The 26,818-nt window shown below is 54.9% G+C and overlaps 1 protein-coding gene across 3 annotated transcripts in view; it reads left to right on the plus strand.

The window, feature by feature from the left end:
• LOC144935785 (uncharacterized) overlaps positions 1 to 26,818 on the plus strand; it is a 129,824-nt gene that overhangs the window by 76,978 nt on the left and 26,028 nt on the right. For all 3 annotated transcript variants that reach the window (XM_078862531.1, XM_078862532.1, XM_078862533.1), the window contains exons 33-44: positions 634 to 717; positions 1,011 to 1,124; positions 1,832 to 1,930; positions 2,139 to 2,264; positions 11,182 to 11,273; positions 11,857 to 11,983; positions 13,631 to 13,814; positions 15,363 to 15,520; positions 16,057 to 16,223; positions 18,274 to 18,412; positions 20,020 to 20,213; positions 20,771 to 20,933. In XM_078862531.1, coding sequence (XP_078718657.1) covers positions 634 to 717; positions 1,011 to 1,124; positions 1,832 to 1,930; positions 2,139 to 2,264; positions 11,182 to 11,273; positions 11,857 to 11,983; positions 13,631 to 13,814; positions 15,363 to 15,520; positions 16,057 to 16,223; positions 18,274 to 18,412; positions 20,020 to 20,213; positions 20,771 to 20,933 — 1,647 coding nt within the window. The remainder of the gene's footprint in view (positions 1 to 633; positions 718 to 1,010; positions 1,125 to 1,831; positions 1,931 to 2,138; positions 2,265 to 11,181; positions 11,274 to 11,856; positions 11,984 to 13,630; positions 13,815 to 15,362; positions 15,521 to 16,056; positions 16,224 to 18,273; positions 18,413 to 20,019; positions 20,214 to 20,770; positions 20,934 to 26,818) is intronic.

Below are 26,818 nucleotides of genomic sequence, written 5' to 3' on the forward strand. Positions count from 1 at the left end.
GTGTTCTGTAAACAAATGTGTTCCTATAAGGGGTACACCATACTGTATATGAACCTAACAGTGATGCGGTTTGTCTAGCTCTACACAGTTATGCATTTATGTTTAGTTTGGTACTGTTTTATAGAGGCTTCATAAAGTTAAAATGTGCGACACTGCAAATATAATACATTCGTTTTTATACAATACTGTTTTGCCAGTGACAACATCCCCCATCATCTAGTGAGAGAGCTCTTACCAATTACATCTGATAAACAATCAATTTAGCAAGCTTGACTGCTGATGAGGCTTGCTTACAGCAATACTGCAGGGTCATCTAAAACTACAACTCCAATGTATTCTGGTAGAACACACGGAATCCACTCAGCTATCCCTGATGTCATGGAATGTCTCGCACATTTTAAAATAACATTTTGCCTGTTGTTTTTTTTTAAATGCTTTACAAAAAAAGAAGAATATAATGGCAATAAGCTGATTGACTAAAACAAAATTATTTTTACGTCTATATCCAGCACGGAGGTCTGTATCACTTGTAAAACACAGCTAATATATAACTTGTGCACAGATGCAAAAATTAAGGGAATTTCTTTTTGACATATACGTGTGACGTGTGTACGTGATTTGTGTGGGTTGCAGAGTCTGGCCAATGAAGTTCAGCGTAAACAAGCGTCGATGGATGAGTGCCAGAAGTACTGCGATCAGTGCTGCTCGTCGGTCAAAGTGAGACTGCACTCCTGTCTCCACCGTCTCCATGTGACTACGTCGTTATTTAAAGCTCCGCTGCGTTGGTTTTTTTGTGCCCATGCTGTTACAGCTCTCTGATGTGCTTTCGGATCGTGTCGCGTGTTGTTCGGCACAATGAACTGACCTCTGGAATGTCGATTCATTGCTAAGAAGAAGCTCCCAGCATGCGGAGCGAAACGTCGGACACCGTGCCGAACGGCACGCGGTACCGACCCTGCAGTCGCATCGGAGAGAGATGAATAACCTTCAAATGTCCGCTGTAACTACAGGATTTTGAGGTTGCACTGAAGACCTACAAAGCCTTGGTTGGGCAACATCACCCAGCTGGGATGAAGAAGGTGCCACCTCACAGTGCCCAGAAGTCCGATGCCATCTTGCAGGAGGTACTTCTCCACGGTCGTTCAAGCGTGACTTGAAGCATCCTCCCTCATCCTCCCTCATCCTCCCTCATCTCCTGACAGTGGCGTATCTTGAAGGGGCATGGTGCCAAGTTTCACTACACGTGAATTTAAAATAAAAGTAACAACAAAATGCCCAAAAGGAAAATATATGTTTCAGGCAATGGCCCTTCTGTATAAGAGAGATATTCTGAGAGGTGAAAGGAGTTCTCTATTGCTTATGGAGAAGAGCCGTTGCACCAAAATGTTGGCAATAATGTGTTTTCCTTGTCGGGTAGTGTTATTGGCGAACGTTTGAATGTGCTATTTGTGTTATTTCATCACTGGAAATGCAGCATCACATTTTTTTAAATCTTATAAATAATTTATGAATGGTTTACGATTCATGAATGGTTTACAAGTGTTGTACTTTTCTTCTAAAGTGATATTGGAAATTGCCCATTACGTTTCACCATGTATATCAAAATACCACCTTTTCACATGCATTCCATACATCTCTTCGCAAATATGCTCGTTGAGATTGTTGACTTGTAAGAAACGTCTGTTTATTAAGCAATGTATACATATTCGCATAACCTCACTGCTATGGTCAGTCGACGGCCTGTCCGTATCGCGTCAAAACGTACCGCAGGTCTGCAGCACTTATTTCTGTCCGTAAGAACACACCGGCGATGTTTCAATGCTGTCTGCAGTACATGGACCTGCGGTCACGATACAACGCCCTGACCGCCACCGGGAACCAGCTTCTGCGGCTCCTCACCGACTCTCAGAAGAGGAGCAAGGGCGACGAGGTGAGGACCTCCCCACCAACGCACGGGAGGCATCTGTCGACGGTGTCGATTTGAAACGCATTCACTGCGACTCGCGAAACACCTTCCCCGCGCGATCACCATCGCGTTGTTGTGGGCAGGCGGCAAGCGGTGGTGGGTTCGGCGAAGCCCATCGATCATCCGCTAACGCCGAGCCGCCTGCGTCCGCGTTGTCTGCCGTGACGTGCAGTTCGTGCGAGAGGCAAGGGAGATCGAGCAGGCCCTGCAGTCCACCGATGAGACGCTCACCCGCAAGTACGGCAGCGACTCCTCCGCCGGCCAGAACCGCGTGGAGGCCCTCCTGCAAGGCCTGGACGTAAGGGCCACCACCCCCCCCCCCCCCATGGCGATGAATCCATCCGACGCTCCTTGCAAACGATGGGGAAAAGCCCATCAAAAGCGGGGGAAATGCATGCGTATTGGAAACCGGTAAAGAATAACGGCACGCACGTGTGTGCTCGCAATCACCGCACCTCCAATTCGCAAAGTTAGCCACGTGTGATGCAAAAGGAGTTCCACAAGCAAACGGCTATGGCTATTGAGGGTGCTGCTGCTGCTGCCAGCTGTTATGCAACTGCAAAAAGCTCTGCACATGCAATGTGGTGGTCACATGACGTGCGTCCGAGGCACAGTGGTAGTCGTGCCTTCCTGTTGCCTGTGAGCACACCTTTGCGTGCTGTTATTGCTCTCCTTCGCTCGCTGGAAGTGGGCAAGCAAGTCCGTATTAATGCTCATACGATCGTTGCTATGTCAGTGGTACTGTATATATGTGAAGTATTGGAAAATGACGGCAGGAAACTCCTTGACGGGAACACACTTCTTTTATTAAATCTTGACTTGTAACAATACAACGCGTGGCCTCTCTTCTTCACACCGCACTTCTCTTGACTCAGGATTCTGTGCTGCCGGCTCTCTGTGCCTCGTGTAGACTCCGCGCCTCGGCTACACTCCTCTCTCGCCTCGTGTAGACTCTGCGCCTCTGCTACACTCTCCTCTCTCTCTCGCTGGCTACACCGTATGCATACTCGGCTCGTGCAGACCGTTCTCTCTCGCTGGCTACACCGTATGCATACTCGGCTCGTGCAGACCGCTCTCTCTCGCTGGCTACACCGTAGGCATACTCGGCTCGTGCAGACCGTTCTCTCTCGCTGGCTACACCGTATGCATACTCGGCTCGTGCAGACCGTTCTCTCTCGCTGGCTACACCGTATGCATACTCGGCTCGTGCAGACCGTTCTCTCTCGCTGGCTACACCGTATGCATACTCGGCTCGTGCAGACCGTTCTATCTCGCTGGCTACACACTATACATTACTCAGCTCGTGTAGACCTTTCTATCTCGCTGGCTACACACTATACATTACTCAGCTCGTGTAGACCTTTCTATCTCGCTGGCTACACACTATACCTTACTCACTTCTACTCTCCATTTCTCTCCTCTCCGGGCTCTATCTCTACACCTTCGTCTTCATTCTTAGATGGTTCCACTTCTGCCCTTGCTCCTCTGTGCATCACCTTATATACCCCTTCTTCCCGGGAGACGGAGCGGATGCGGACCTCAACGTCGGCACCGCTCCTCCGTTACCCAATCCCCACGCGCTATCCCCACGATCCGGTTCCGCTCAGCGCGTGTTTCCACTCTCCGACCAATCACACCGCGCTGCTACCCGATCACTCCCTCTGGGCGCGTCACCGGCACACAGCCAATCAGCAGCACTACCCCCACCCGCGCACTGACGCCTGCTCCTCCCCGTCAGCGCGCGTCACCGCACACACACCCGTACATACGCGCTGGCACACGACATATACACCCAGCGCGTATCACCACTACATCACCCCCTCCCACATAGCTCGCAGCCGGCCCGGCTGCTAACAACAACCAACCACGACGATAAAACGACAACCAACAAAAAAAACCCCATAACCCCCCGAGTGTGCCCCGTAACATAACACAACAACAACAACAACAAGAATAACTATGTACAGATTGACAATGAACGCGAAAAGTCAACAATAACACGATACGAGCAAATACGAAACGAACGCGCCCCACGTCCCTGCGACTACACGCAGTGACGAGGCGCTCCAGCTGCCCCGACTCCTCACGAGGCAGGTCATGCAAAGTAGCACGACCTGGCGCGAGTCCGTCTGGCTGGTCCATCGTATGGGGCGGGACACTGACGACCGTCCGGCGGTTCCGGCCGCTCCAGACGGCGCGGAACGGGCCTGAAAGGGCCGGCCCCGCCGCGGAGATCCGGCCGCCGGTGATCGGCAGCTGTCAGTTCCGAGACACCTGGGAGCAGATCAGGCGACAATACGTGTGGATCAGGCAGAGACATTTCCCCCTCTGGGTCGCCGGTCACGTCACACGCCCGGCCATCACGACACAAGGGGAGGCCATATGGAGGCGAGAACGGTTTCAGTCGGGAGGGGTGAACGTACCACCGGCGCTTTCCCCACTTTATCTGAACGCACTGGGGCCGTGCAACGCGCACGACCTCCACGGGTCCCCTCCACGGTCTCAACAATTTAGGCGACGTAGCCAAGGGTGCCTGAGGGCAATGCAGCCAGGCCCTGTCACCTGGTTTCCATTCGTGCATGGACACCTTCCGTGCCCGCAACCGTTCATTAGCAATTTGGCGAGCCCGCGAATTAAGCCGTGCGGCCTCCCTCGCCTCTGTCAGCTTATGAATATTAAACTTAATATGTTTTGCCAAATTAGAATTAGTTCGTGGAGCGGACAGGCCAAGTTGCGTTTCTATTGGCGGGTCAGCTTCCCGACCGTACATCAAATAGAATGGGGAAAACCCCGTAGCTGCATGGGGGGCCATTCTATACGCGGCAAGGACTCCCGGGACCTGCAGGTCCCAATCTACATGTGCCTCGCACACCTGCTGGCACAGCATGGAAGTCAAGGTTTTGTGGAGTCTCTCCACCATCCCGTCAGTCTGCGGGTGGTACGGGGAGGTACGCACCTTCTTGGTACCCAACAGATCGCACACCTCTTGCAACAATTTACTCGAAAAATTTTTACCTTGGTCGGTCAGCAGGCGTTCGGGAGCCCCCTTGTCCAGGACATAGCCCTGGACGAAGGCATCCGTCACAGCCGCTGCCGACTGGTTAGCGAGAGGCCACGCCATAGGCCATCGGGTAAAGTATTCGACCCCCACTAACAAATATTTATTCCCTCTCGGCGTGACTGGGAAGGGCCCCAAAATATCGAGTGCAACGAGCTCGTTGGTACGCGAGACCTGAATAGATTGCAGCGGTGGATTAGCTGCCACGGCCGGTGGTTTACGCCTGGCGCACTCAACGCACCCCTTCAGAATATGCACCACATCACGTCCCATTCCCGGCCAGTAATAGTCACGCTGAAGCAGGGCAAGCGTCTTGTTAACTCCCAAGTGCAAGAGGCGTTCGTGTGCCGCCAAGACAACCCTCCCCCTCACAGCGGAAGGCACCACGAGTGCGTTCCGCCGGGACAAACTGTCCCATTTCAATAACACGCCCCGCTCAAGTACATAGGAGCCGGTACGCTCCTGGTCCCCCTCGGGACCCCCAACCTTGCGGCGCAATGCTAGCAGCGAGCTGTCCGCCATCTGGAGGCGGCCCCATTCGCTGAGCGACAGCGAGAGCAGCGAGTCCCGACCCTGAGAGGCAGTGGAATCATCCCCACTCGGTGCGCCCGCTGTCGCAGCCAGTGCCCCCATCTCCCCCGCAAGCGTCGGTTTACAGCGCGCCGATCCCGACAAACACGCGCATTCATCACAAGGCAACAACCGCGACAAGCAATCGGCATTCGTGTGTCGCAACCCCTTACGGTACGTAGTCGTAAACTGATAGTCCTGGAGGACTTCCAACCAACGCGACAACTGGCCCGAGGGCTGGGCGACCCTCAATGAATACTGTAGCGCCGCGTGGTCCGTTCGGACTGTAAAGTGACGACCATACAGATATGGCCTAAACTGCTGCACAAAAAAAACAATGGCAAGCAGCTCGCGCCGGGTGACACAGTAGCGCTGCTCCGCCGGAGACAACACCCTACTACCGTAGGCGACAACTCTTTCGACACCCCCAACGACTTGGGATAGCACCCCCCCAATGCCCGTGTTGCTAGCATCCGTGTCCAGCAAAAAGGGACTGGCAAAATCGGGATAACACAAGGGTGGGGCACCCACCAAGGCGTCCCGGAGGGAGCGAAACGCGGCCTCCTCCTCCGGTCCCCATTTGAACTTCACTCCCTTCGCCGTTAGAGCGTGCAAGGGTTTTGCAATAGTGGCGAAGTGCTCAACGAACCGCCGATAATAAGAAGCAAACCCGATGAAACTACGCACGTCGGAAACGGACGTAGGTGTCGGCCACGAACCGACACAATCCGTCTTCGCGGGATCGGTGGAGATCCCCGAAGAATCGACAATGTGACCCAAGTATCTAACGGACCTACGAAGGAGGTGACATTTGGCCGGTTTAAATTTCAACTTAGCCGATCGCATTCGCAAGAACACCCCTCTCAATCGCCGGAGGTGTTCCTCAAACGTTTTACTGAAAACAATGACATCGTCCATATAAATCAAGCATGTATCCCATTGCAAGCCCGACAAAACCAGCTCCATAAGTCGCTGAAACGTCGCTGGAGAGGAGTGAAGTCCCATGGGTAACCGGTTAAACTGGAACAGCCCCCCTGGAGTCCGAAATGCTGTCTTAGGTTTCGACTCTTCGTCGAGCGGCAACTGCCAAAACCCCGATAACAAATCAAGAGTCGAAAAATATCGCGCTCCTGGGGAGCGGATACGCGTCAGCCACAGAGATCTTATTCAGGCGACGGAAATCAACGCAGAATCGCAGGGACCCGTCCTGCTTCTTAACCAGCACAATAGGCGCTCCCCACGGGCTAGAGGAGGGTGAAATAATATCGGCTTCTAGCATATCGTTAACAGCCGACTGAACATGTTCCTTCTCCACGGGACTCAGTCGGAAGGGATTTAGCCTGACCGGCGCCGCATCGCCCGTTTCAATGTGATGGTGCAACAAATCCGTGCACCCAATGTCATACTTATGTTTACTGAATACATCAGAGAATTCAATGAGCAACTCGCGCAGCGCACCCAACTGCGCCGCCGACAAATCGTCCGAGGCGGCACATAACGAATGGACCCACTCAAGGTCTTCCCTTGGCTCAACGTTCCGCGCGGGGCTCGAGCCCACCTGCGCAACCAACCCATCATCCCCAGGAACCTGCGCCGCGTGAGCCAGCACGGTGCCCTGCGGGATGACAGCTGGTCGCGACCCCGCGTTCAAAACCATCACAAACGGATCCCTGTCAGCCCGCACCAAAGTGTGAGCCACCGATAAATCAAGACCCCCGACAGCCTTGTTAGAAGGACCCAAAAGCATACTCTGTCCCGAAGCCTCCCTCACCCATGGTTTTCGCAACCGGAGGGGAATCAACATCTGTGAACCCGGGGGCACTTGCACTGTCTGCGTCGCCACCGCTTGTATCGTAGCGCACGCCGTCCGAATGTCAGTAGGGCCCGTCAAAAATGAAATCCGGCGACCCGATGGCAGTTCAATGCATCGTTGATCGATAAGAATTTTAATGGGCATTTTAGCCAAAAAGTCAGTGCCCAAAAGACACGGAACTGCCAAGGAAGACGAAACGAAAACGGGTCCCGATAATTTGATATCTCCAATGCAAATGGACGCCCTAACCTGACCGATAATGCCCAACGATCCCCCATTAGCGGCGTAAAATGGCACATCCACTGGAAGCAGCGGACGACATTGGACTGGAAGAATATTATAAATGAGGTCCGATATAATAGTTGCCGATGCCCCCGTGTCCACTAACACCCTAATCTCAACCCCATCAATAGATCCCGTAACAACGGACGAACCCGCCGAAGCAGCCACAATTCTATGCCCCAATTCCGCCCATTCAATGTCTCCCTGGTCCCGGCCGAACCCCCCTCGCCGAACCGAATCCCCGAACCTTAACCGGCCCTCCTCCGCCGCAACGCGGCGTCCCATGTGTGCCGAATAAACAGGCCGAGCGTGTGAGGTGCCGCGACTTGCCGGGGATTGTAGAGATGACTTGGGCTCTCGGTCGTCGTCCAGCCGAGCTCCCATGGCGCGCTGCCGCGGAGCGCGGCACCCGGACGCCACGTGGCCCCGGAGGCCGCAGTTATAGCACGTGACGAGGGTCGGAGTAGATCTTGGTTGCTCCGACTTTCGGCCCGATCGCAGAGGCGACCGGGCCCCCGGCCTCCAGTCCCCTGGTCGTCCCGTGGCGAACGCCTCCTCTCGTGGGCTGACGACTTGGGGTTCGGCGACCACCAACCCCGGGGCTGCGACGACAGCAGCGTTGCAACCAACGCCTTGCTTCCGTTGTAGGGCCTCGTGCGCTTGAATACTCGTGGCGACTCTCAAAGAAGAAATATCAATGTCGTCAGCTGTGTTGATAGGGACCCCCAGGTCCTGCGCCAACTTGAGCAGCTGCTCCAAAACCATCGCGTCTTGGCCCTCCTCGTCCATCCGAGGGAACGCAGCATCAGCAAGAGCCAGCAACGCCGTGCGATAGGCCAGCGCGGTCTCCGTGGCCGCTTTCCGTCTTGCGTAGAACTGATGGCGGCATGTAGAGGGAGGCCCGTAGACCCTGGCCAACAAACCCAGCGCATCCTTCAGCGTGGAGCGGTCCGACTTCCGTGCAGCCCTGAAGGCCGCGAGCGCATCGTCGTCCAGCATGGCGGGCAATGCCCGCAGCGCCGTAGCATCGGACCACGCTGACATCTCTTGATGCGCCAAAAACCTTCGCTGAAATTGGCCCCAGTCTCCGCCTTCCGCCTTGAAGGCTGACAACGTGGGCAGGCGCTGCTGAAAAATGAAGTCATCCGCCTCGTGGTTCCTCTCCGCCTGTCCGTCGGTGTCTAAGATGGCGGCTCCCGCAGCAGACGTAAGATGGCGGACCCCCTCGCGCGCTGATGAAGTCGATGCGCGCGCTTGGGAACCCACCACCACGTGGCGCTCGCCGTTCCCGCCAAAAGTAGGCCCAGGCGCAATGGCGGGAATCCCCCATTCGTTTTGGCGGGAATCTGCGGGGCGACCTTGTAAAATGTCCCCCACCGTCCCCGCTCCTCCCGACGAGCTGATCTCCGCCAAGATGGACGCGGCGGCGAGCAGCAGCTCCGCCAGTCGGGAGTGCGCCTCACGAAGCCCGGCGTCTGTCCCCGGTCGCTCGGCCGGCGCCGTCGACGGACCCTGCAGCGTGGGCAAGTCCTCTTCCTCACCCCCCGCCACCAGCGGCTCCGAGTCGTCCAGGTCTTCCTCGCGGTCAATCCCGTGGGTCCTACGGGTCTTCCTCGTCTCCATACTTGGAAGCCCGTTTCACTTCTGACGCCAGATGAAGTATTGGAAAATGACGGCAGGAAACTCCTTGACGGGAACACACTTCTTTTATTAAATCTTGACTTGTAACAATACAACGCGTGGCCTCTCTTCTTCACACCGCACTTCTCTTGACTCAGGATTCTGTGCTGCCGGCTCTCTGTGCCTCGTGTAGACTCCGCGCCTCGGCTACACTCCTCTCTCGCCTCGTGTAGACTCTGCGCCTCTGCTACACTCTCCTCTCTCTCTCGCTGGCTACACCGTATGCATACTCGGCTCGTGCAGACCGTTCTCTCTCGCTGGCTACACCGTATGCATACTCGGCTCGTGCAGACCGCTCTCTCTCGCTGGCTACACCGTAGGCATACTCGGCTCGTGCAGACCGTTCTCTCTCGCTGGCTACACCGTATGCATACTCGGCTCGTGCAGACCGTTCTCTCTCGCTGGCTACACCGTATGCATACTCGGCTCGTGCAGACCGTTCTCTCTCGCTGGCTACACCGTATGCATACTCGGCTCGTGCAGACCGTTCTATCTCGCTGGCTACACACTATACATTACTCAGCTCGTGTAGACCTTTCTATCTCGCTGGCTACACACTATACATTACTCAGCTCGTGTAGACCTTTCTATCTCGCTGGCTACACACTATACCTTACTCACTTCTACTCTCCATTTCTCTCCTCTCCGGGCTCTATCTCTACACCTTCGTCTTCATTCTTAGATGGTTCCACTTCTGCCCTTGCTCCTCTGTGCATCACCTTATATACCCCTTCTTCCCGGGAGACGGAGCGGATGCGGACCTCAACGTCGGCACCGCTCCTCCGTTACCCAATCCCCACGCGCTATCCCCACGATCCGGTTCCGCTCAGCGCGTGTTTCCACTCTCCGACCAATCACACCGCGCTGCTACCCGATCACTCCCTCTGGGCGCGTCACCGGCACACAGCCAATCAGCAGCACTACCCCCACCCGCGCACTGACGCCTGCTCCTCCCCGTCAGCGCGCGTCACCGCACACACACCCGTACATACGCGCTGGCACACGACATATACACCCAGCGCGTATCACCACTACATATGTATAAAACGGGAAATATCATGGGAAGAAGAATATATAGCAGCATCGGAGGAGAGCAGAACTGCTTGTAACTGTCTTGAGTGGCGCATTATGACGCAACTGACAAAACAACGTGAAGACGTACTGCTTTATCAGAAGAGCTTCCACCAAGAGAGAGAATGATTCTGGGAGCACCGGGACAGATGGCAACCCTACGGTGTTCTGCGCTACAAATCGCTGCTTGTTATGGGACAGATTTTGGCTGTTTCCAAATAATTTAATAAAATACAATTTTATTACGAGCTATGGACAATTTTCCATGCAATTCACAAAAAATCCGGGCTTATCTTGAAATACATTGGTTCGCAGCTTTGTTTTCTTTTAGGATTTTAGGAAATGTATATTTCAATTTATTTCTTGACAAAGTTACATATTGTGCCCAATAGCGCGTAGCTCTTCTGTTTTTTCTTCTCTTTTGGGGCTACAAGGGATACACGTATCATCTTTAAAAAATAAAAAAGACCACCGACTAGAATATATATATGTGGTTTTTGAGGAAAAATAAAAAAATAAACTAAAAACATGCATTAAAGATTAGAAACTCTTGTCCAGCAGCAGGACATCAGGGATCGGTCCACCCGCCAATCAACGACGCCTGATCGGGGCCGTGATTGATGGGCGTCCACTCGATCCGCCACTCGCCCATGGGTGATATATGAAAACAAACGCGTGGGCGCCCGCGCCGGCTGCGCTCGGCATCTACTGAAGGCGTCAGTTTGAAATGTGTGATCGCAGGACGTACAGCATAAGATGATGGAATACAATATCCGCATCGGACAGCTGAGCGCACGCACCAAGACACCGGAGCAGTCTGAGATGGCACGGGGGTGAGTGCATAGAACGCACGCGCACACACACACGCGCACGCACACATGCGCAATCCCGCTGGCGGTTGCGTAAGCATTGCCTCCACGGTCGATTGCTCTTGTGCCATGGTGGCGAGATGTTAACTACCGTTTCAGTGGTTCACGCACTGCACTATCAATGTGGCTACCTGAGTTCGATTCACAGTCATGGCTGACAGCGGTAACAAGTAATATCTGCACGTATGTACGTTGAACTTCTTTCGCACTGTATGTAATCGGAGGTGCGGAGGAAGGACAACAAATTAAACACAAAAAATTGAACCGGTACCAGCCTGTTCCTCGACACCAACCCACACTAACCAGCAGAATGATGCATAGCTAAACAACCCCCTTGATCAACCAAGTCTTCATCCTGAAGTCTATTGAGAAAAGGACTGCACGTATCGTACGCCTATGTTGGTTCCGTAACTCCGTAACCGTGGAATCTCCCGTGCCTGTGATATTTGCGAGGCAGTTGTGGCGGCGATCAGATAAGATCGCAGCTAAGGCATCCACCGATCTCATGTCCCCCCCCCTTCCCTAATTTTGCCCCCGTTGGCTGCAGGATTCAGCAGCTGTACGACAGAGTTGCGGCGGCTTACGAGAAGCGCTTGGCAGCACTGCAGGGCCTCCTCGCCTGGCACCAGCTCTTGGCAAACACCAAGAACATTCGCTCGTGGACCACCGAGTCGGTACGTCGAGCGAGCTTGGAGCCAGGTGCCGGGGGGTGGGGGGAGGGAAGAGGCAACGCTGTGAATGGTCCCAGACTGAGCCGGTTCCGTCGGAAAGCAATTACGAGTACAAATGGGCGCAGTGGTCTCGTGGCGTAGTGACTTAGTAACTTCATTGTCGGCTCAAGGGGTGCGGCAATCGGTCAGGTGGGGCCCCAATAGTTGATTGGTCTCGCACGGTCGCACCTCGGCTATTATATATTGTGCCTCCTCTTGCCTAATCACATCGTTACGCTCACGACCTCCAAGATTTAACACTGTCGGGATGCTCCAATTTAAATTTTTCTTTCCTTTTTTGACACTGTTGTTGAAAACAAATCTCACGGTGGTTGTCAAGGGGGCACCCAGCCCGTAGCTTTGGCCACCAGGGGGGGGCAAGGCACCCCCTGCCCCGGCGCTCATAACGCGCTGCTGCAAGTGTGGCATTGTGCAACGTCACGACGGAGTCTGTCAATGGGACTCTGCTTGTGTGGTGTGATGGTTGGCACACTGGACTCGCAACCCAGAGGTTGCAGGTTGAATCTCCCAGCGCCGCAGTTGAAACAATGGGCAAGTTTTGTAATTCTGACAAATTGTGTCAACCGGCAGTACGATTGGGTTCACCGCGATTAGTCAATTGGCGGGCCACTCATGGTGGCATATAATGTGGGTGCTTCCGAGATGTTTGGCCAGCTTGGAAGAGTAGGCCAAATACTGTCTGAAAAGGGCTCTCTCTAAAGCCTCCCATCTAGTGGAGGCCCTTCCACCAGCATTGGCATGAACAAGACAATTCAGGGCTGCACCTTCACCGTGTCCAGTATCTGATCTTATTGTAATTTATATCGCGCCTTGGCCGATGCCCTGACCAAGGCGCTTTACAGAGAATTAACAACGGTACAGATTAATGTAACGGTGAAGATGAGGTGAATCAAATAGACGAGAAGAACATGTGATGCGTGAATTATGTAAAAGAAACATTGGCAAGAGTAAATGATGATGATGAATGAAATGGGTGGATGGGAAATGAGTGGTAGCCATGGGGGGAGATATTATGAAGAGGGAGCAGGAACGGTCGTGGTCGGAAGGGGGAGATCAGAATGAGAATATTTATGAATACTGGAGGAGTCTGATTAGCTACAAAGCAGGAGCAGGTAAGAACGTTACAACAACAAACAGTACAAAAAAATGACAGTAGTGCAAAGTACAAGAAAGGTAAACAAATCACCCAAGCACACACAAATACAACAAAACCATCCCTCATCCTACCAGGCAAAGGCCACTGAGGTATTAACTTCTTTTTTCAGAAGCGACTGGGCCACAAATAATAGCTCAACAAAGCAGCCCATCATTTGGACATTTACAGCACCAGAATAATCTAAATAATCTCAATGGATGTTTGGCCAGAGATGAGTGGTTAGAAGTGGTTAGTAGTGGTTAGAAGTGGGCGTGTTTAGAAGGGAGAAAAAGTGAGTTTTGAGAGAGAAGCGGAAACTAGTGAGCTAATGGCGGAGGGGGAAGCTTGTTCCGGTGAATGGGGGCGAGGAGAGAGAGCAAGAACGTGATGGGGAAGGGTAAGGAGGAGGTGGAAGCATGCCGACCGCCGTGTGCGTCGCGTTCACCCGCGTGCAGTTCAAAGCGATTCCGCGAGCGGAGAGCAAGGCGACGGTCGAGGGCCTTGAGGAGCACTACCGCGACTTCCTCAAGGTGGCGCAGGGCTGCCCGGCACTGGGCCGCACCGAGCGAGGCCGCGCCGAGTCCGAGGTGGAGGAGTGCCGCAAGCACTACCGCAGCCTGCTGGAGAGCGTCGACAAGGGTGGGCGTCCCCTCCCCCCTCGCCCCTCCCTCGTCCCGCCTTCTCCACAAGCCCTCCGCCCCTCTTCACAAGCCCCACCCCCCACAAGCCCCCCCCCCCCATATGCCCCCCTCCATATGCCCCCCCACATGCCCCCCACTCCCCTCTCCACAAGTCCCACCTCCCCACAAGCCCCCCCCCCCCACAAGCCCCCCCCACAAGCCCCCCTCCACAAGCTCCACCCCCCCACAAGCCCCCCCCCACAAGCCCCCCCCCCCACAAGCCCCCCCTCCACATGCGCCGCTCCAATCCGCTCTGCTCTTGTCCATACGAATGGCACTCGACAGCGCTGAGCTCAGGATCCGTATTTAGACTGCAGGAGGAGGAATCCAATGAGCTGTGAAACTCTTTCTTTATACAGATGTCCAGTAGGGGCGGGTCAGCAAGTTACAACAAACAATAGGAAGAAAAAAAACGATAGCAGTGCAACGTAACCAAGTCACCAAAAAAAATAATGCATATGAGTACATTAATTCCTGCCGATTGTTCAACACTAAACGCAAGCGTGGCAGCAAAAATAACAACAACAAAATTAGTCCCAGACCACACCAAGGTAACACACAGTCCCTCAATAAAACCGCACATTAACATTGAACTGTCGATACTTCACGGGTAAAGCACTGCACAAGGGGGTGCTCTCCGCGCTTATGGGTTGTAATCTACAGGTGGATTCGGTGCTTTTAGACACCTGCAGATTTTTCTCACAGCCAACATTCCACTGTCATTTCAATAAAGCTTTATTCATTTTGTTCGAGCGTTTTATCATGTTGCCTTAATCACGAGCGGCAGCGACACCGTGAGCCATGCACCAACTCGGAAATAAATCCCCATTAGAATTGCACCTGTTACAACAGCCTTTTGTCAATGCCCAGCCGGATTAGAGCCTCTCCTTACCGAGGCAAATCGTGAGGGGGTTGTCCACCCGTCACCGCGTTGGTCAGTATGGGTCGGTCGAGGGCGAGGAGCAATGCTAAGCGTCGCATAAGTTGCGCGAATTGTCATTCATTCTGACTCGCGGCGACGCGCCTGTCGTGACTGTCGAGGATCGATTTCAACCGACGAGTCATCGAAGCGTCGTCGCGCTCCTCCTCCCCCTCCTCCCCCTCCTCCCGTTGAAACTCTGCCACTGGGACTGCACTGCCCTCCCTCCCCCCTGCCCACCTCTCCCCCCGGCCGCCAACTCCCATTACCTTAACCCCGCGCGGTGGACGAGGAAGAGTAGCAAAATTACACTATTACCCATCGATATTAGCAAGCCACTCGAGCCTTGGAACTTTTAAATCTATATTGAACACGAATTTCTTTTAAACTGCTTTTTGTGTTTAGTTTGTTGTCATTTCCCCACACCTCCAATTATCACGGTTGGCTACTTATGGTGCGAAAGAAGTTCAACATACATAAATACATACCTCCCGTCGTCCTAACCCGCGTGCGTTGGAGGAGGAAGGAAAGCAAAACGACACTTTGACCCATCCTGTCCTCTGTGTCTCCATCGCCCTGCGGCTGCAGCCTCCCAGATGGAGACCCTGAGCCAGACGTGCATCAACGAGTGCCAGAGCGTCTCGCAGCGCCTCGACAGCTATGAGGAGCGCATCGTGGAGAAGGTGAACACCATGCTGGAGCAGAACCCCCCGCAGGAGAGTGCCAAGCGCATTTCCGAACTGCAGGTGAGCAATTTCAGAGGTGGAACCAAACACAACTTATGAACTGAACTATTTCCTCGTGAGGCCCACCGAGCCTCGTAGTTCTTTTTCCAGTAGCGGCCTGGCCACAAATGATAGCTCAACGAAATGGCTCATTGTGTGGAAATGTATTGCTGCCAAATACTCTAAACACACGTAGGCTATGTTGTCATATTAAAGCACACAACCTGGAGAAAAATCCACGTGATCACGAGGAGAACATGTAAACTCCAAATAGAGAGGCACCAGGATCAGGATCGAACCCACGACCTCCTGTATACCAGGCGAGGTAGTTAACAGCTCGCCACACGTACAGTCCTTTGTTAATCCATTGCTGAATGAGGGCCTGCTCATGCCATGCAGGTCACAGTAAGGGGCGGGGGGGTAGGGATTGGTTTGCCTGTCCCACTTCACCACGCTGGTCAGCACCGGTTGGTGAAGGCGGGGAGCATGGACATGTACTGCCAGCAGAGGCGATCACGACGACACTGACCTGGGTGCGTTGGTGGGGCTGTGTCCAGAAAGTGCACCAGGAGGTGGACGGCGCTCGCGATGACTTCCAGAGGGTGAAGGAGAAGGTCACCCTCATGCTGATTCCATCGGCCCCGCCGGCGATCACCGCTCACTTGCAGCGCACGGGCCAGCGTCTGGACCAAGTCTACAGCCTCTCCACCATGGCCATACAAGAGTGAGTAATTGTGGTAATGCGAGCCAGCGCGGCACTTTCCCTTTGCTTACGTTTTTTTGTGTGTGTGTTTGGTAAGCGCGCAAGCCCGGTACCGTGCGCCGGTGGTTTCAGGGTAGGGAGAGAGACAAAAAAACGCAGGGTGGGGAGGACTTACGGCGCTTCAGAATCATATGTAGGTGGCGGGGTGGAAGGCTCGACACCCTAACTTGTGGGGATCTTCTGCTGGATGGGGGTGAGGGCTTTTATATACAGGGTGCTTCAAAAAAATGTTAACACTTATATGGGACTATCGTTTTAATGGAAAAAGAACGGATAATACACTGTAACATGATAAGAAATGTATATTATTAGCTTTAAAAAGTCAGTCTCCATTTGTTCGCCATCATTGCCAACGCATGCCTGGAATCTTCTCCAGGAGGTCTCCAGAGCCCGGAGGCACATTTCTTGTGGTATTGTTAAAACATTTTGAAGCACCCTGTATATCAGGGGGTGGTTAGAGGGGACGGGGAAGAAGTAAGTTAACCAACATTTTGTTGTGAAAGGCGTCGTTTACTTAACATGTGTGGTAGGAGGAGCGGTCCGCTTCGAGCTCCTCTCTCGGCCATGATTCCACCGTTTTTTTTTTCTTACAATCTTTTTTAAGATGGTGCTTTGGTTGTAATTTATATTTCACAATGGGTTAAATCTCTTGCGAAGTGTAGCAATTTCACGATCCCAGCCCAGCCACCGAGAACGGCACAAAAGAAAAACACGATGCAAATTTCTTCCATTTGTTCCTTTTTTTTGGCCCGGTGCGTCTGTGATGGATAAACATTAAAATAGATCTGAGAATTTGCTTGCCCTGTACAGAGAATGAAGAAGAGCAGCCATCTACAATGGCATTTTCTTTGTGACTCACTGATGATTGAAGACATTTCCCATGAGGATCTTTCTTAGCCATATGACTCCCAACCACAAAACTGAGATACAGTTGATGATAAAACATTTTACGTGTATGTAATAAAGGTCGTGGAAGCGACTTCTGGAATCCGGTCTTTATTTGTCTTTCGTTCACAACACTCCTGTCTTACTCCTTCACGCTGCTAACAGACAGCGTGAAAGGGAGAGAGAGAGAGACACGCGCGGCCACATGGCAGCCTGGACCCCGCTCCAGCGTGGCCTCACCCTCCGTTCGTTCCAGATCTGACCACGTGTTGGCCATCTCCACCCTTTTTAATATCCGGGTCACGTGATACCTTTCCACTAATCCTGGTTAACCTCCATGGAATCTTCTAGACTCCATCGTACGATCCCAGGACCGCGCCCCTGACTCGTCCCCCCATTGGCTGTGGCAAAAGCCAGCAGATCCAATCCTCTACCTACAGATGTCACCTTGCCATTACGTCAGGGCCACGCCCCTAGACTTCCCCCCATTGGCTGTGGGCCAGGACCGGTAGAGCTAATCATCATAACGAGGTGTGATCCATCAACCACCCGGATATATCCTCACATTACATGTACATGGTTTGACTGACATTTTCCAACATTAGTTTGTCCTAAGAAGTATTTCTTTACCAGTATAGATATTGATGGGAAGCTGTCAGGGCAAAAACTTTACACATATGTTAACAGTACTTTCTGCTCTGCTATTTTGTCTTAAATTTTTGGGCAACTCTTCGACCATAATCAGAATCTGTATTTATACTGGAGGAATCCCATGGGGCTATGAAGCTCTTTTCACAATCCAAATCAATTTGGCCATTTCCCAGTCGGGTGATTCCCAAACGTCATATGGAATATCATATTTATAGATGGATGGACGAGGCTAATTCGTCAACACTTTGTTAAAAGCTCATGGAAAGCTCGTGTAAATATAAAGACACATTTATATTTGCGCGATCTAACCCAAAAATACCTATATTATGGATGATATTGGTCGCGAAAACCTACGTGTTAAACAAATGGAAAGCGTGAAAGAGAATTGACGTCATCGTTTACAATTTTTGCGTGGAGTGTTGAACGAAAGTGGCTTCTTTGGGGACTCACATTGCCTCTGGTCTTGTCCACTTAGACTGAAGGCCATGGATGGCCTGGTGCAGAGCGCCATCGCGGCCGAGCCAGTGGTGCGTGGAATCGAGGCCAAGTTGGTGGAGGAAGAAACCTCTCCGGCGGACGTGCGCGGCATTGAAGATTACAGGAATATGCTCAAGGTGAGGCGCTGGGCATTTGCGTCAACTTTGTGCGCGTTAATTAGTGTCGCGGGACGGTTGTTCCGGGCCCCCCACCCCCGAGTACAAGGGATGAAATGGGAACTCCTGTCCACCTTCCCCCCCACCACCTCCCACTCCCACTCTTCGTAGCCCGGGGGGCCTTTCCACCTCTGGTCCAGTGGGCCATGGTGTAGTTGCACTACCTGCACGCTCAATCGCTAGACACCACTTGTTGATAGGTCCACTTATATTTTGGCTAATGCCACCCAAGTGTTATATTTTATGACATGTTACCAGAATCTGAAGCAACATCTATATTTGTAGTTGAGGAATCCGATGAGCTATGCAGCTATTTTTTTCACATATGTCCAGAAGATCTAGTCCAGTAGTTCACAGATGTTGTATCTTAGCTAGATTTGAAGCTTTCGTGACTGCAAGGATTCATACTCTTAGGTTTTTTCGGTAAAGTCACAGTAAATCTAGCTGTGACGGTGTTGCCTCCGAAACGTCGTGATGTATTATTTAATTTCTATTATTATTTCTATTATTATTATTATTTATTTTTTACCTACGTGACTTTACCTAAAAAACCTAAGAGTATATCTTAGCTAATTCCATCAAATACTTTTTTTCGTCTCGTGTTAAATGATGGGATTTCAATTGTACAAATAAAGGCACCTTGCCATTGAACGTGCCATTAACGTACAATGATGGAGATATATACAAACATAAAGGTGACGAATCCTAACGAGGCTTCGAGCCACCTGTGCTTTGCCTTTTTATTGTAGACTAGTTTATAAAGATGAACCTTTGTCCACAGGGACGGGCTGATCGCGGCTGGCCACACAAATGGTCGTTGTCGCTCATAGATACGCATGTACAGTGATACGAACGCTTCTGTTCACGAACAACTCGGTTCACGAACAGAAAAGTTCATAAAAATATGCTCCGGTTCACGAACTTCGCTTCGGTTCATGAACAGGAGCCGCGGCCATTTTAATGCTATTTCCAGGCTGTCACATGGTCGTGACTTCCTGTAGGAAGATCGTGGAGAAGAAGAGACAGAAAGAAGTACTGTGAGTACTGTGAAGACACTTTCAGTGACTTTTTGCTTTTTGGTGTGCTTTTTAGCACATACAGTACTGTACTGTACTACTGTACTGTACAATACTGTACTTACTGTATTGTACAGTTCACCCGTTTGAGTGCTTACTGAAGTCATCTCAAGCAAGGTTAGTGTTCTCTCTTTATACATTACTATACTGTACAGTACTAATGTGTATTGTAATTTGTTTAATATTTTTGTGCTTCAAAAACCAAAAAAAAAGGTCAGAACGGATTAACCGGATTTACATTGAACCCTATGGTAAAATGTGCCTCGGTTCACGACCAATTCGGTTCGCGACCAGAGTCAGTTCACGAATTAAGTTCGTGAACCGAGGTATCACTGTATGTTTAACTTCTTTGACAATGTACATAGCCAACCGTGCTAAACGGAGGTGCGGGGGAAGGACAACATCTCTAGCCGACGAATTGTGAATATTTTCAAAACGCGGTCACACCGGTGCCTGAGGTTGCCTTTTTTTGTTGTTTCCCCCACTGGGCAGAAACTGCGAGCTGAGGTCAACCAGAAGCAGGAGGTGTTCTCTGACCTTGACAGGCAGCTGGTCCAGGCCCGGGCAGCCAACGATCAGCTGACCAAGACGCACAGTCGCAGGGACCCCAACCTGGAGGGCTGGCGCTCGCGGGCCTCGGACCTGGCCGAGCGTTGGCGCGCCGTCCGCGAGCAGATCGACGCCAGGTGACATTCCCCGACCGCATGCCCCGTCAGCACATTTCTCCCGCGCTGGATAATTTATTTTTTTCACAGAGGGTCATGGTTCAAATCCGGGGGATCCACGGGGGAGGGCTGCCATCTGCTGCACAAAGTGGGTGTATAAAAAAAGCCCCTGGTGGCATTTGCAAGAGCAGGCCACTGTGTGTGGCCATCGGAGCAATGATCACTGTGAAAACTTGGTGGGACTAATTTCTATTGAACTAATTTATTATGTTTAGTTTGTTGTCCCCCCCCCATACACCTTCGATTAGCACGGTTAGCTACGTACAGTGCGAAAGAAGTTCAACATACTTACGTATATTTCACAATAGATATGTTTTTTTTTCAATTAATAATCGTAAAATTAGTCGTGACAGCCTCCTTGTTTTAAATGTAGTTCAGTTCACTTCCTGAAGAAGCTGCCAACGCTTGGGATGAAACGTCGGGCATCACCATGCCCAACAGCACATGGCAATCGTGGCGCTACAAGTACCGCGTCTGATCCGCTCGGCACTGTGCGCTGTACTCGTGCGCTCTCACAGGAACCAGAACCTTGACAGCCTCGGCCGGATGCTGAAGTCCTACAAGGACTCCCACGCGGCGCTCAACCCATGGCTGGGGCAGGCGATGGAGAGGCAGGAGCAGATAGAGAGCATGCCCCAGCAGGACGCGCGTGCCATCACCGAGCAGATCGGCCTGCAGAGGGTGAGTGAGAGCTCGAAGCAGCAAATTTGTATCACCCACACCAACCCCCTCCCCAAATTCATACTCCCCCCACACCACCCCCTCCCCACATTCGTACCCTCCACACCACCCCCTCCCCACTTTCTTACCCCCCACACCACCCCCTCCCCACATTCGTACCCTCCACACCACCCCCTCCCCACATTCTTACCCCCCACACCACCCCCTCCTCACTTTCGTACCCCCCACACCACCCCCTCCCCACTTTCTTACCCCCCACACCACCCCCTCCCCACATTCATCCCCCCACACCACCCTCTCCCCACATTCTTACCCCCCACACCACCCCCTCCCCACATTCTTACCCCCCACACACCCCCTCCCCACATTCGTACCCTGCACACCACCCCCTCCCCACATTCATCCCCCCACACCACCCTCTAAACACATTCTTACCCCCCACACCACCCCCTCCCCACATTCGTACCCTGCACACCACCCCCTCCCCACATTCGTACCCCCCACACCACCCCCTCCCCACATTCGTACCCCCCACACCACCCCCTCCCCACATTCTTACCCCCCACACCACCCCCTCCCCACATTCGAACCCTCCACACCACCCCCTCCCCACATTCGTACCCCCCACACCACCCCCTCCCCACATTCTTGCCCCCCACACCACCCCCAACCCACATTCGTACCCTCCACACCACCCCCTCCCCACATTCGTACCCTCCACACCACCCCCTCCCCACATTCGTACCCCCCACACCACCCCCTCCCCACATTCGTACCCTCCACACCACCCCCTCCCCACATTCGTACCCTGCACACCACCCCCTCCCCACTTTCGTACCCCCCACACCACCCCCTCCCCACATTCTTACCCCCCACACCACCCCCTCCCCACATTCGTACCCTGCACACCACCCCCTCCCCACATTCTTACCCCCCACACCACCCCCTCCCCACATTCGTACCCTGCACACCACCCTCTCCCCACATTCATCCCCCCACACCACCCTCTCCCCACATTCATCCCCCCACACCACCCTCTCCCCACATTCTTACCCCCCACACCACCCCCTCCCCACATTCTTACCCCCCACACACCCCCTCCCCACATTCGTACCCTGCACACCACCCCCTCCCCACATTCATCCCCCCACACCACCCTCTAAACACATTCTTACCCCCCACACCACCCCCTCCCCACATTCGTACCCTGCACACCACCCCCTCCCCACATTCGTACCCCCCACACCACCCCCTCCCCACATTCATACCCCCCACACCACCCCCTCCCCACATTCTTACCCCCCACACCACCCCCTCCCCACATTCGTACCCTCCACACCACCCCCTCCCCACATTCGTACCCCCCACACCACCCCCTCCCCACATTCTTACCCTCCACACCACCCCCAACCCACATTCGTACCCTCCACACCACCCCCTCCCCACATTCGTACCCTCCACACCACCCCCTCCCCACATTCGTACCCTGCACACCACCCCCTCCCCACTTTCGTACCCCCCACACCACCCCCTCCCCACATTCGTACCCTGCACACCACCCCCTCCCCACATTCGTACCCTGCACACCACCCCCTCCCCACATTCGTACCCTCCACACCACCCCCTCCCCACATTCGTACCCTGCACACCACCCCCTCCCCACTTTCGTACCCCCCACACCACCCCCTCCCCACATTCTTACCCCCCACACCACCCCCTCCCCACATTCGTACCCTGCACACCACCCCCTCCCCACATTCTTACCCCCCACACCACCCCCTCCCCACATTCGTACCCTGCACACCACCCCCTCCCCACATTCTTACCCCCCACACCACCCCCTCCCCACATTCGTACCCCCCACACCACCCCCTCCCCACATTCATACACCCCACACCACCCCCTCCCCACATTCTTACCCCCCACACCACCCCCTCCCCACATTCGTACCCTCCACACCACCCCCTCCCCACATTCGTACCCCCCACACCACCCCCTCCCCACATTCTTACCCCCCACACCACCCCCAACCCACATTCCTACCCTCCACACCACCCCCTCCCCACATTCGTACCCTCCACACCACCCCCTCCCCACATTCGTACCCTGCAAACCACCCCCTCCCCACTTTCGTACCCCCCACACCACCCCCTCCTCACATTCGTACCCTGCACACCACCCCCTCCCCACATTCGTACCCTGCACACCACCCCCTCCCCACATTCGTACCCTCCACTCCACCCCCTCCCCACATTCGTACCCTGCACACCACCCCCTCCCCACTTTCGTACCCCCCACACCACCCCCTCCCCACATTCTTACCCCCCACACCACCCCCTCCCCACATTCGTACCCTGCACACCACCCCCTCCCCACATTCTTACCCCCCACACCACCCCCTCCCCACATTCGTACCCTGCACACCACCCCCTCCCCACATTCTTACCCCCCACACCACCCCCTCCCCACATTCGTACCCTGCACACCACCCCCTCCCCACATTCATCCCCCCACACCACCCTCTCCCCACATTCTGACCCCCCAAACCACCCCCTCCCCACATTCTTACACCCCACACCACCCCCTCCCCACATTCGTACCCTGCACACCACCCCCTCCCCACATTCGTACCCCCCACACCACCCCCTCCCCACATTCTTACCCCCCACACCACCCCCTCCCCACATTCGTACCCCCCACACCACCCCCTCCCCACATTCGTACCCTCCACACCACCCCCTCTCCACATTCTTACCCCCCACACCACCCCCTCCCCACATTCTTACCCCCCACACCACCCCCTCCCCACTTTCGTACCCCCCACACCACCCCCTCCCCACTTTCTTACCCCCCACACCACCCCCTCCCCACATTCGTACCCTCCACACCACCCCCTCTCCACATTTATCCCCCCACACCACCCTCTCCCCACATTCTTACCCCCCACACCACCCCCTCCCCACATTCGTACCCTGCACACCACCCCCTCCCCACATTCGTACCCCCCACACCACCCCCTCCCCACATTCTTACCCCCCACACCACCCCCTCCCCACATTCGTACCCTCCACACCACCCCCTCCCCACTTTCTTACCCCCCACACCACCCCCTCCCCACATTCGTACCCCCCACACCACCCCCTCCCCACATTCTTACCCCCCACACCACCCCCTCCCCACATTCGTACCCTCCACACCACCCCCTCCCCACATTCTTACCCCCCACACCACCCCCTCCCCACTTTCGTACCCCCCACACCACCCCCTCCCCACATTCGTACCCTCCACACCACCCCCTCCCCACATTCATCCCCCCACACCACCCTCTCCCCACATTCTTACCCCCCACACCACCCCCTCCCCACATTCTTACCTCCCACACCACCCCCTCCCCACTTTCGTACCCCCCACACCACCCCCTCCCCACTTTCTTACCCCCCACACCACCCCCTCCCCACATTCGTACCCTCCACACCACCCCCTCCCCACATTCATCCCCCCACACCACCCTCTCCCCACATTCTTACCCCCCACACCACCCCCTCCCCACATTCTTACCCCCCACACCACCCCCTCCCCACATTCGTACCCTGCACACCACCCCCTCCCCACATTCATCCCCCCACACCACCCTCTCCCTACATTCTTACCCCCCACACCACCCCCTCCCCACATTCGTACCCTGCACACCACCCCCTCCCCACATTCGTACCCCCCACACCACCCCCTCCCCACATTCGTACCCCCCACACCACCCCCTCCCCACATTCTTACCCCCCACACCACCCCCTCCCCACATTCGTACCCTGCACACCACCCCCTCCCCACATTCGTACCTCCCACACCACCCCCTCCCCACATTCTTACCCCCCACACCACCCCCTCCCCACATTCGTACCCTCCACACCACCCCCTCCCCACATTCGTACCCTCCACACCACCCCCTCCCCACATTCGTACCCCCCACACCACCCCCTCCCCACATTCGTACCCTCCACACCATCCCCTCCCCACATTCTTACCCCCCACACCACCCCCTCCCCACATTCGTACCCCCCACACCACCCCCTCCCCACATTCTTACCCCCCACACCACCCCCTCCCCACATTCGTACCCTCCACACCACCCTCTCCCCACATTCTTACCCCCCACACCACCCCCTCCCCACATTCTTACACCCCACACCACCCCCTCCCCACATTCGTACCCTGCACACCACCCCCTCCCCACATTCGTACCCCCCACACCACCCCCTCCCCACATTCTTACCCCCCACACCACCCCCTCCCCACATTCGTACCCTCCACACCACCCCCTCCCCACTTTCTTACCCCCCACACCACCCCCTCCCCACATTCGTACCCTCCACACCACCCCCTCCCCACATTCGTACCCTCCACACCACCCCCTCCCCACATTCTTACCCCCCACACCACCCCCTCCCCACATTCTTAACCCCCACACCACCCCCTCCCCACTTTCGTACCCCCCACACCACCCCCTCCCCACTTTCTTACCCCCCTCACCACCCCCTCCCCACATTCGTACCCTCCACACCACCCCCTCCCCACATTCATCCCCCCACACCACCCTCTCCCCACATTCTTACCCCCCACACCACCCCCTCCCCACTTTCTTACCCCCCACACCACCCCCTCCCCACATTCGTACCCTGCACACCACCCCCTCCCCACATTCTTACCCCCCACACCACCCCCTCCCCACATTCGTACCCTGCACACCACCCCCTCCCCACATTCGTACCCCCCACACCACCCCCTCCCCACATTCTTACCCCCCACACCACCCCCTCCCCACATTCGTACCCTCCACACCACCCCCTCCCCACTTTCTTACCCCCCACACCACCCCCTCCCCACATTCGTACCCCCCACACCACCCCCTCCCCACATTCTTACCCCCCACACCACCCCCTCCCCACATTCATCCCCCCACACCACCCTCTCCCCACATTCTTACCCCCCACACCACCCCCTCCCCACATTCTTACCCCCCACACCACCCCCTCCCCACATTCGTACCCAGCACAACACCCCCTCCCCACATTCATCCCCCCACACCACCCTCTCCCCACATTCTTACCCCCCACACCACCCCCTCCCCACATTCGTACCCTGCACACCACCCCCTCCCCACATTCGTACCCCCCACACCACCCCCTCCCCACATTCGTACCCCCCACACCACCCCCTCCCCACATTCTTACCCCCCACACCACCCCCTCCCCACATTCGTACCCTCCACACCACCCCCTCCCCACATTCGTACCTCCCACACCACCCCCTCCCCACATTATTACCCCCCACACCACCCCCTCCCCACATTCGTACCCTCCACACCACCCCCTCCCCACATTCGTACCCTCCACACCACCCCCTCCCCACATTCGTACCCCCCACACCACCCCCTCCCCACATTCGTACCCTCCACACCACCCCCTCCCCACATTCGTACCCAGCACAACACCCCCTCCCCACATTCATCCCCCCACACCACCCTCTCCCCACATTCTTACCCCCCACACCACCCCCTCCCCACATTCGTACCCTGCACACCACCCCCTCCCCACATTCGTACCCCCCACACCACCCCCTCCCCACATTCGTACCCCCCACACCACCCCCTCCCCACATTCGTACCCTGCACACCACCCCCTCCCCACATTCGTACCCCCCACACCACCCCCTCCCCACATTCGTACCCCCCACACCACCCCCTCCCCACATTCTTACCCCCCACACCACCCCCTCCCCACATTCGTACCCTCCACACCACCCCCTCCCCACATTCGTACCTCCCACACCACCCCCTCCCCACATTATTACCCCCCACACCACCCCCTCCCCACATTCGTACCCTCCAC

The sequence above is a fragment of the Lampetra fluviatilis genome, chromosome 14 (assembly GCF_964198595.1).
Source record: "Lampetra fluviatilis chromosome 14, kcLamFluv1.1, whole genome shotgun sequence".
NCBI classification, from domain to species: Eukaryota; Metazoa; Chordata; class Hyperoartia; order Petromyzontiformes; family Petromyzontidae; genus Lampetra; species Lampetra fluviatilis.